At 45.5% G+C, this 11,618-nt stretch overlaps 1 protein-coding gene across 1 annotated transcript; it reads left to right on the forward strand.

Annotated features, from left to right (window-relative positions):
- LOC142475471 (anaphase-promoting complex subunit 4-like) lies at positions 1 to 8,850 on the forward strand. The gene is made up of 7 exons (XM_075581334.1): positions 1 to 110; positions 220 to 258; positions 351 to 452; positions 4,569 to 4,646; positions 5,116 to 5,286; positions 6,554 to 6,677; positions 7,689 to 8,850. The coding sequence occupies exons 3-7, from the start codon at positions 385 to 387 to the stop codon at positions 7,896 to 7,898; spliced, it is 651 nt and encodes a 216-aa protein (XP_075437449.1). The 5' UTR covers positions 1 to 110; positions 220 to 258; positions 351 to 384; the 3' UTR covers positions 7,899 to 8,850.
- Positions 8,851 to 11,618: the final 2,768 nt, after the last annotated feature.

An 11,618-nucleotide genomic window follows, 5' to 3' on the forward strand; every position in this document is an offset into this window, starting at 1 on the left:
TTTGCTTCACATTTTCTTAGATGGCGGTTTGTTTAATTTGTATTGCAGGATATCATAGGAAAGTCTGTGCAGCAAACGCTGTGTCTCGCCTTATACCAAGCATCTAAAAGGTGAATTTCTATTTCCATAGCACGTGTGTTTTAACTTTAAAATTAATTATTTTTTTTAAGCAGAATTTAATATGGTTTCTCTTCTCCCTCCCCCCTTTTTTTTTTTTAGTGAGGAATCGTGTCCCAGGCTGATTTCGCTACCTTTCCTGTAAGATGTTTTTATAACTTTGCACTGTGTATTTATGGCAGCGCCATGGACAGCCCTGAGGTCTCAACTCCTTACTCTTTGTAACCTTACAGCTGGAATGACAAGTCCCAGAATCTACACTACGTCATGTTCTGCATGTTAGAAAGCTCCTCTTCTAAAGTGTTCATTTTGAGACAGCCGACAGATGTGTCACGGTAAGCGCAAAGAGGTTGCTGGGAGTTGAACAGATGTAGTTAGACTTACTGTTTTCAGGGCAGTGGCAGTGCGGTCTGGTGGCCGCGCAATTGCAGGCCTGAAATCAGTAAGTGGCTCGACAAGATTAATGCTGCGGGGGACCCTGCTCCTGAATGGGACCCAGCAGTGTTAATCCTGTTGGGCCATCAGAGGAGAAGATGAGCTGCACACCTGTCTCCGGCTACTGTCCCCAGCAGCTCTGAACGCAAGAAGCAGTCTCCGTCCTGTCCAACCTCGTGGATAATGTAGATGCCTCAATATGGGTCTCTACATCATGAGGGGGAATACTGTAGGACCATAATCGATAATGTACGTCGTCAAGGGGGCTGGACAGTGTTAGATGTCCTGTCCAGCCCCCTTGATGATGTAGATGACCGAATATGGTCCTATAATATTCCTTATCATGATGTAGAGACCCATATTTGGACATTTACGTCTTCCAGTGGGATGGACAGACTGCTTCTTACCTTCAGAGCTGCTGCTGACGGAACAAGGAACTACATCTGAGGATTAAAACTCGGAAGCGAATGCGGAAAATGCCATTTAACCGTGACCAGTTTAACATGCGTTGCTGGCTTTTTTATATATGTATGTATATATGTATGTGTATATATATGTATATACTAGCTGAGAGCCCCGGCGTTGCCCGGGATGTTTGTGGTGTGGGTGTGGCATTTGGGTGGGGAGTGGTCCACGCGGCCCATGTGCGGTGGTAGTGCTGCTGTGGCTGTACTGATGGTGATTGTATTGGTGTGCTGATTTGGGAGGGTTTGGTGCTGATGTGGGGGTGCGGATGTGGGTGTGCCGATGGGGGAGGTGCAAAGGTGGCGATGTGTGGGTGCTGATGGTGTTGATGGGGGCTGGGAATGGTGGGGAGCCGAGAATGGCAGTGTGCTGGGGGGGCATGGGATACCAGTGTGCTGATGTGGTGGTGCTGGGGTGTGTGTATACATGTTTGTGTGTATACATTGTATGTGTGTGTGTATACATGTGTGTGTGTGTATGTGTACGTGTGTGTGTGTATACACGTGTGTGTGTGTATACACGTGTGTGTGTGTGTATACACGTGTGTGTGTGTGTATACACGTGTGTGTGTGTATACACGTGTGTGTATACACATGTGTGTGTGTATACATTGTGTGTATGTATATATTGTGTGTGTGTATACGTGTGTGTATACACGTGTGTATACATGTTTGTGTGTGTATACATGTTTGTGTGTATACATTGTGTGTGTGTGTGTGTATGTGTGTGTGTGTGTGTGTATTTGTGTGTGTGTACACATGTTTGTGTGTGTATACACATGTGTGTGTATACACATGTGTGTGTGTGTATACGTGTGTGTGTGTATACATGTGTGTGTGTGTGTGTGTGTATACATGTGTGTGTGTGTATACATGTGTGTGTGTGTATACACGTGTGTGTGTATACACATGTGTGTGTATACACGTGTGTGTATACACATGTGTGTGTATACACGTGTGTGTGTGTATACACGTGTGTGTGTGTGTGTGTACACGTGTGTGTGTGTGTGTACACATGTGTGTGTGTGTGTGTACACATGTGTGTGTGTGTACACATGTGTGTGTGTGTGTGTGTGTGTGTACACGTGTGTGTGTGTGTGTACACATGTGTGTGTGTGTATACACATGTGTGTGTGTGTATACATGTGTGTGTGTGTATGTGTGTATACATGTGTGTGTATACATGTGTGTGTGTGTATACATTATGTGTATGTATACCTGTGTGTATACGTGTGTGAGTGTATACGTGTGTGTGTATGTGTACGTGTGTGTGTGTGTGTGTATGTCTCCATGTGTGTGTGTGTATGTCTCCATGTGTGTGTATATGTCTCCATGTGTGTGTGTACGTCTCCATGTGTGTGAGTATACGTGTACATGTGTGTGTGTGTACGTGTACATGTGTGTGTGTGTGTGTGTACGTGTCTACGTGTGTGTGTGTGTGTGTACGTGTCTACGTGTACATGTGTGTGTGTGTGTCTACGTGTACATGTGTGTGTGTCTACGTGCGTGTGTGTACGCGTGTGTGTACGTACGTGTGTGTGTGTGTGTGTGTGTGTGTGTGTGTGTGTGTGTGTGTGTACGTGTGTGTCTACGTGTGTGTCTGTGTGTGTGTGTCTACGTGTGTGTGTGTTTTTGTCTACGTGTGTGTGTGTGTGTGTATACGTGTGTGTGTGTGTGTGTGTCTACGTCTGTGTGTGTGTGTGTGTCTACGTGTGTGTGTGTGTGTGTCTGTGTGTCTGTGTGTGTTTGTGTCCCTGTGTGTCCTTTGGCCCGTGACTCCGCCTCAGGGAAGGGGGGAGGGGTGGGGGGGGAGGTGGTGGGAAGGAGGGGGGGAAGGGGAGGTGGTGGGAAGGAGGGGGGGGGAAGGGGAGGAAGGGGGGGGAGGTGGTGGGGAGTTGGGAAGGGGGGTGGGGGAGGTGGGAAGGGGGGTGGGGGAGGTGGGAAGGGGGGTGGAGGTGGTGAGGAGGTGGTGGGAGGTTGTAAGGGGGGAGTGAAGGGAAGGTGAAGGGGGGGTGGGGGTGGAGGGGAGGTGAAGGGGGGGGGTGGAGGGGAGGTGAAGGGGGGGGGTGGAGGGGAGGTGAAGGGGGGGGGGGTGGAGGGGTGGAGGGGAGGTGAAGGGGGGGGGGGGTGGAGGGGGGGTGGAGGGGAGGTGAAGGGGGGGGGGTGGAGGGGAGGTGAAGGGGGGGGTGGAGGGGAGGTGAAGGGGGGGTGGAGGGGAGGTGAAGGGGGGTGGAGGGGAGGTGAAGGGGGGGGGTGGAGGGGTGGTGAAGGGGGGGGGTGGAGGGGAGGTGAAGGGGGGGGGTGGAGGGGAGGTGAAGGGGGGGGGAGGGAGGTGGAAGGGAAGGGAAGTGGAGTGAGGGGAGGTGAGGTGAAGGGGGGTGAGGGGAGGTGAGGGGTGGGTGAGGGGAGGTGAGGTGAAGGGAGGTGAGGTGAAGGGGGGTGAGGGGAGGTGAAGGCCGCTCCCTCACCCGTCCGGCCGCTCACTCACCCGTCCGGCAGCTCCCTCACCCGTCGGCCGCTCCCACGTGGATCTGAGGCGGGAGGCAGCTTGTTGTGGCCGCTCCCCCGCTGTGTCCCGGGCGCTCGCTCCGCTGACTGTAGCGGCGCCGGGGGGGGGGGGTGGAGGGGAGGTGATTTGAAGGGGGGTGAGGGGTGGGTGAAGGCCGCTCACTCACCCGTCCGGCCGCTCCCACGTGGATCTGAGGCGGGAGGCAGCTTGTTGTGGCCGCTCCTCCGCTGACTGTAGCGGCGCCGGGGGGGGGGGGGGGTTTGAAAGCGTGGGTGTGGAGGCTGATTTCGGGGAGGAAGAGGCGGAGGCTCCGGCGGGTATGTGAGGGCCCCCCCCCCGGGTTATATATGCTGCTAATGTACACCCCCCCCTACTGTGTGTGTGTGTGTCCCTGTGTGTGTCCGTGTGTGTGTCCGTGTGTGTGTCCGTGTGTGTGTCCGTGTGTGTGTGTGTCCCTGTGTGTGTGTCCCTGTGTGTGTGTGTGTGTCCCTGTGTGTGTGTTTGTGTCCCTGTGTGTCCTTTGGGCCGTCACTCCCGCCTCAGGCCAATGAGAGGTGTGCGGGGGCGGCCCAAGGGACCAATGAGATTTCCCCTAGGGACACCGGACATCCAGCAGGCAGGCAGGCAGGCAGGCAAACATACAGTGCTTTCACTAATATAGTATAAGATATATATATATATATATATATGTATATGTATGTATGTATGTTGTTTTGTCTCCCCATACACAGATTAAAGGGGCAGTCCCACAGATAAACACACGAGCACACAGATAAACGTTTGTAGAAGTAGCCTATTTACTACTAGTTATTTATGAATTGGTCTTCAAGTGGAAGACTTTCACTCGTATACTGTGCTGGAAAGGTGAAAATGTTTCCATTAATTGGTTTTAGTTTCGCTGGTCAGGGGTATCAGTTTGTATCCCCTGCATCACGGGAGTTTGTGAATAACACTTCTATATTTATTCTATAGCAATTGCGCTGCTTTTTGTGTGGGGTTTTTTTATGTACTGTATGACAAGTTTGCGTCATCTCATCTTTCAGATGTACAAATAGCGGCCTCCTGGCAGTCGAGTTCGGCCATTCCTTAAACTGCAGCACGATTGAAAATCCAGAAACGAGGTGAATATTTTGTTAGGAATAAAAGCGCAGTGTCTCAAACGTGAAGATCAGGCGGTGTGATAAATCGGATGTTCTATGGCATTGCAAGGGGATGAAAACCCCTCCTTAACACCTTTGCTACCAGTGATCAACAGTGTGATGCGTTGCAGGGGTTAAAATAAATCTATAAAGGAATACGTGCAGTCAAAAATTAAAGCGTTTTTTTTTTTTTTTTTAATTCGACGCTTCATTTCTAAGGGGTTAAAGATTTAAAATGGCAACATCGAACCAGATAAATTAATGTAATGAACTGCAAAACAACTTAAATGACCATGCATGGTATAGATAATTCACATACAGTACAGACTGTACTTCACCATTACAAAGTATATTTCTATCAGTTTTGATATTGCTTATACAGTATTACAGACGTCTCTTTCACTATCAAGCGATTCATGCAGATTGACCTTCTCTCTGTCTTACCTTCCAGGTGGTATAGTTGTTTAGATGCACATTTCTACGATGACAATACGGTCACTGTGGTACTAAAGGAGAACTCTGAGCAGGAGGGGAAGGATAGAATCTTGGCTCAGCTGCCATTATCTTTGGCATTCTGTGATGAAGACCAACAAAAGGCATTCCGTTGGGATGCAAGTAAAAGGTGAGAACAGTCGTGCCCAGAAGTGTTATGGTGAAGGATCTTCTCTATGCAACTTTTAGCTGACGTTTTCCTACTGCAATCTCTACGTTTTCCCGTTCTTTTGACCTGCTACTTTAAAAGTACAAGATGTTGAAAAGTAAAATCTCAAACCGAGAAAAGCTTCCCAAGAAAAGAGCACTCTGTATGTAATTAATGATTTATATGTTTTGTACACCAAGCACTAAAACAAATACAAAAAACAAGTCCATATAGTAATGAACACTGTGTAACCTCAACCAAGAATAATGACATGCACATATGAACGACCTAGATTACTGAATGCTATAAATTAGATAATATGATGGCATACTGGATAGAGGAATCAGACAAGATTGCCTCATGCAGCCCAGACCGGCTGGTGAAACGATCATGGTGGAACAAAACATATCCTAATTACACATGCTGCAACTAGCGGGCAAAAATGATGTTAATGCAGAAGTAATTAAAAATATCTTTTAATAATCATCAATATAAAATAATGGGGTTTAAAAAAATCCAAGATTGGACACACACATTTAATCCTATGTTGAGTGCTATATATACACCTTGATAAAGGGTTTATAGCCTGAAACGCGCAGGTGTGTTACCTGCTGCTGCTGTGGGGGGCTATGTTTGATCCTTTTACACATTAAAGTGTTTTTTATGCTACCGTGAGCCTCCTGCTTCCTTGGCAGTGCACAGCCCTTCTCATCCATCCCCATTGTTTGTACTTTATTTATTTTTTGTTCTTTATTTTCCCCATATTGTAATTTGATAAAAGCTGTGTACTCTTGGCGCTATATAAAAGGAAATGATACTTGCATACGTGTTCAGTAGCATGTCCTGGTAATCCTTTCACCTTTTCAGAAACAAGATTTCTAGACATTTTGGCTCCTTGGTCATGTGATTGCTGATGCAGCAGTCATGTGACTCTGGTTGCCTTGTCCTGAATGGATGTGTAAGTGCCTCTTCTGTTCTGTTCAGAAGAGCAGCGAGTATGGCAGTAAATGTGGCAATATTCTTGCTAAGTGTCTCCCTATAACTCCGTTTCCTTTTCAAGTTGTGAGTATCCTGTTTGTTTGTATCCCCTCTGTTTTGAGCATTATTTTGGAAAACCATCCACTTTGAAGTTTTGGCACGACCGTTTAACAGGACACCTGCCATTTTTCTTTCTGGTATTTACTCACGTTTGTGCTAGGACACAGAATGCGGCTTCACTCATAGTTGTTGTTCTTGTCGCTTTGAGCAGGTTGGCAAAGCAGTGTGCAGACATACCTACACGCACTGTTTTTCTGGAGAGTCAGTGGAGGGTGCTTGAAAACATGAAAGCACAGTATGTCTCTGTGAACGGTATACGGAAAGTAGCTTGTGTGGTAAGTATAATACCAAGGCTGGATATTTGTATGCATCTGTCTGTGCTCAACACATTCAAAACAAAACTGTACCAGTGCTGGCAAAACAATTGTTAATAGGCGAGTAAACACAGAATATATTGCTGAGGTTCTCCAGAGGAAGAACACAATTGTTTCCGAAACTTTCTTGCTGCCTCATTTACTTCTGCATTAAATACTTTTTCTTGTATGTGTACGTATGTAGCACTTGGAGTTAATGAACCAGTAGCAAGCTTTTTGAAGATAATATATGCATGTGTGTTTGTGTGTAATATACATATCATTTTTTCGTCAGCAGTCACACATGGGTTCACAGCAACATGGTTCATTACCATTTATCACATGATGAGAATTATAGTCGTGCATTGTTCTGTTTCGATTTGCAAGCAAAACTATCATTTGCAATTACAAGTATTTGTTTTGAGAAATAAACCCTGTTTGCATTCTCTTGTTACCTGATTTACCATAGAGCAGAGGTTCCCAACTCCAGTCCCCAAGGGCCACAAGCAGTGCAGGTTTTAAGGCTCTCATTAGCACAGGTGGCCCAATCATTCTGACCGAAACACCTGTACTCATGCAGGGGGTATATTTAAAAACTGCACTGTTGACCCTTGAGAACTGGAGTTGGCCACTCCTGCAATAATGGAGATGGGGTACTCAACTCTAGTCCTCAAGCCCCCCCCCCCCGCCCCCCTTCCCTAACAAGTTGGGTTTTCAGTATATCCCTGCTTCAACACAGGTAGATCAATAAGAGGCTCAGTCTTTGATTGAGCCACCTGTGCTGAAGTTGGGATATCCTGCAAACCTGACCTGCTATAGAGCATGAGCTCTAATCGAAAGGAAATGAGCAGCCACGGTTTTGTAAAGATATTTAGTGTATTGGCACATAGGACACACTGACACATTTACTGCATCATGAAGCTGCATTTCCTCAGGCTCGTCATGTGTTGGTGGGTGTCCATAGTGGAATGGCTAATTTTCTTTGCTCTCCAGCTCAGTTCTAACCTGCGCCACGTTCGAGCCTTTGAGATGGATGTGGAAGATGACGGAGAAGTGGATGAAGAAGAGGAAGAGGAGGAGGAATCGCAATCCCAATCCCAGGATGTGACTGGGGAGGAGGAAGAGTTGAATCAGTCTACAGATGACGTGTTGACCAGTTCAGCCGACGCAGCAGATGTGACAGAAGAAAGCTTAGACTCCTGATATCTTTAGTGACATTAACATACATGAACTGCCATTGTTCGTCTACAGCAGGGGTCTCAAACTCGGTCCTCAAGGACTTCGACTTGGCTTCAACTGAACCACTGATTGATTGAGCCACCTGAGCTGAAACAGGGATATCCAGAAAACCTGGCCTGTTGGTGGCCCTTGAGAACTGAGTTTGAGACCCCCAGTCTACAGCATCACCACCTTTTTGTATCTCCTTTGACCCCCATAATGAAACATTACATTAATGTTTTGTGCAGCTGGATTCGTTCTGCTGCATGGGGTGTACAGGGAACATTGTTTTACAAAACCCAGCTGATATTGCTCTGCGACGTTACAGGAAGTAAGGAATTAATATTATATATAAAATAAAGGTCCTGGGCAGATGAGGATAATTGGTCTTGTTTTTCTCCTTTTACTGTAATGCTTTGATCACATTTCATTTGCCCTTAATTCCTTTTTCTTAACATTTAGGGGGTTTATTCTATATCAGCCGAAGTGAGTGCTCTGCAGTTTTTGGCTGAAATTTCCAGTCGAAGGCCATGGGGATTTTCTTGGGAACACGGACCAATTTTAAGCTTCCCTTCTGCTTATCTTTGGTATTTAAACACGTGCGCGCCTGAAGAGCTAGCAACACCTTGAGAAGAAAATGACCAACTTCTTGCTAATAAGAAGACATCGTTTTATACTTTGTTTCTGGAAAAATACAATTTTAGTAGATAGACTTTCAGTTGCTTGATTTGTTATAAAAGTATTTTGCACCTAAAAGAATTACCCAAAACAAAAATCATATCACAGATGGATACAGGGTCAAGAATCTCTACCCCGCTAACCGCAAAGCTTTTCCTCACTGCAGTAATCGGTGTGCTACCAGAATGCTAGCAAGATCATTTCAAAACAAACACCATCTCTCCATTATACGGCTATAAATACTTCAAGTTTTTCTTGATCAATTGTGGTTATTATAAATCCTATTCACAATCAGTGTGGACTTGCAAAAACAATGCCCCAATGTGTTTTGCGCCAACCCTGTGGAGCTACGGCTGCTCATGCCAGTCTGCACTTGTTGCAGATATGATTTTATATTTTCATCAAGAAAACAGTGCATGTTAAGTAGTTATCCCTGTGCACTGGAGATTGCATTTATTTGGTGCTAATACAGATGTACTATATTTATTGCCACTGTTTTGTGGGTCACTTCCACTGCATTTGCACATTATTTGTAGAAATAACACAATATACTGGCGCCTAAAAAAAAAAACCTATAACCTAAGGTGATATCTGACCAGAGGATGAATACAGTCCTTAAAGTCCAAACAATCTCCAATAGGATCTTGATTGTAGTCTCATGGCATATGTAAATGAATGGAAAAAGAGATCGTAGTGCAACACTGACGAAAAAAAGTAAATATAAACCACTAAAAAATAAACACTAAACGCATATAACATGAACAACATAAAACACAGAATAGCTGAAAATAAACAGTGCTTTTGAATAAAACACAACACAGACAAAACCAATGTCTAAAATCGAGGAACACAAAACTGAAGGGATCCAATCGCGGTAAAATTGGAATCCTACTCACGACAAATCAATTGATAAATGGTGTGGTATGTGATATCCTTGATGCAGAGAGCAGCCCCCAGGATTCTTCTCCAGCTTAGACACCTTCGCCACACTCACTGCTGCCTCGATTCCAGACCCGCTGGACTCGTCGCAGTCTGACGTGGCTGGGCACGCGCTGTCGCCTGGGAGTCCTGGCACTTCACTAAGAACGCAGAAGACGGCCACAAGTCACTTCATCACGAAACGCGTAGGGTGTTTTCTTGCAATCTATAGAGGACACTAGACAGTCAGCAGTGAGGATATTTTGATACCGGAACTATTCCATTCCTATTGAACGCTTGCGAAGCCTGACAGGCTTGTGGCTGTCTTCTGCGTTCTTAGTGAAGTACTATATATAGTACTTGGATATAGTACCTAGTACTATATCAATCAAGCATTAGCGCTTTATCACTTCCATTTTTTCCACATTAGTTGTAGAACTTATCAGACTTCATGCCATTTCTCTTGGGTGTCTGTTTGTAAGAACACTTGCATCTTTGGAATCTGGGGAATCTGATAATTAAATGGTTCATGAAAACTGAAAAAATATATATATATAAATCTATATACTGAATATAAAATAAAATCTCATGCATCTCCGTCCTCTGCTCTGAGATGTATGACCAAAGAACTGCCTGTAAGGGTTTACCAAACTTCCTGTTTAAAAAAAATAAAACGAAAAAAAGTATTTAGGCAAAATTCAACATTGTAGAAACTTGCTATGACACAAAGTAGTCAATAGCATGAAATGGGAGTTGTGACTGGTGTTGGAGACCAAGTCATGTGTTATTCATGTGATACTTATTGAAGTGAAACTTCTTTAGCGGCACCTATCACATGAGAGAAATTCAGTGGCAGTGAATGGAGTTGATGGTAAGAGAAGTCAGTGGTGACGGAAGTGATGTCATTGCTGGCAGAAGAGGCCATCAGCAACATCCACAGCCATTGAATATTGCCAGCTTCCACCAGCAGCCAGGACACACACACCGCCGATCAGAGATCTCACCACCTATTTAACAGACGAGATTAAGTCTCAGACATGACATCTCTTCATGTAAAGCTCCACATGCAACACCTATCTCCCCTTGCCCATCTATATCCAATCTCGGCTCATTTTTCCCTTTGACTGAGGATGAGGTCTCCACGATCCTCTTATCCTCTCGCCCTACATCCTGCCTCCTTGATCCTATTCCCTCACATCTCCTCTGCACCTTCTCTGGCACATGAAGCCCAACCCTAGCTCACCTTTTTTTTTACCTCTCTTCCCCCCTCAGACACATTCCCATCTTCTGTCAATCATGCACTCATCACGCTCATTCTAAAGAAATCTTCACTTGACTCATCCTCCCCCCTCTAACTACCACCCTATCTCTCTCCCCTTTGCCTCCAAGCTACTTGAATGATTTGTATACAACCGCCTTAGTCACTTGCTCTCCTCCAACTCCCTGCTTGACTATTTACAATCTGGTTTCTATCCACTCCACGACACAGCACTAACAAAAGTGACCAATGACCTACTCAGCAAAATCAAAGGGTCGTTTCATACTAATTCTCATGGATCTATTCGTTGCCTTCGAAACTGGTTGATCACCCCCTTCTCCTAAATATTCTCCACTCCATTGGCCTCCGTGATGCAGCCTTCTGCTGGCTCATGTCCTACCTCTAAAATTCACTACTACGTACCGTCAGACTCTTCCCCTGCTTACAGATGTTTAAAAACTCATCTTTTCAAGGAAGCCTATGCACCATACCGCTAACATCCAACCCCATTGGGACAAGCTGTGTGGCTGGACCAATGTCCAGCCTGTGTAACATACCCCCTTCCCCCGATTATAGACAAGGTACACAGGGTTAGCCATCGGAAATAGAAAGAAAACAGAAAAAGCACTATAGTGCATTGAACTTTAAATATATCAGCCAATAATGTCCTCAAGATTAAAAATAGATGAAAGCATATCACCTAGTGTTTCAATTATTCATACAGCCCGTCGTTGTTCCCCCGTGTGGTGCAACACGTTTCGTTGTCGCGTATTCCATCATCCACACTGTCCGACTGTCATGTCTGGCAGTGCGGGGATGGAGCCATGACTGGTTCGCCAGGCAAAGAAGCT

The sequence above is a fragment of the Ascaphus truei genome, unplaced genomic scaffold, assembly GCF_040206685.1.
Source record: "Ascaphus truei isolate aAscTru1 unplaced genomic scaffold, aAscTru1.hap1 HAP1_SCAFFOLD_1232, whole genome shotgun sequence".
Classification (NCBI taxonomy): Eukaryota; Metazoa; Chordata; class Amphibia; order Anura; family Ascaphidae; genus Ascaphus; species Ascaphus truei.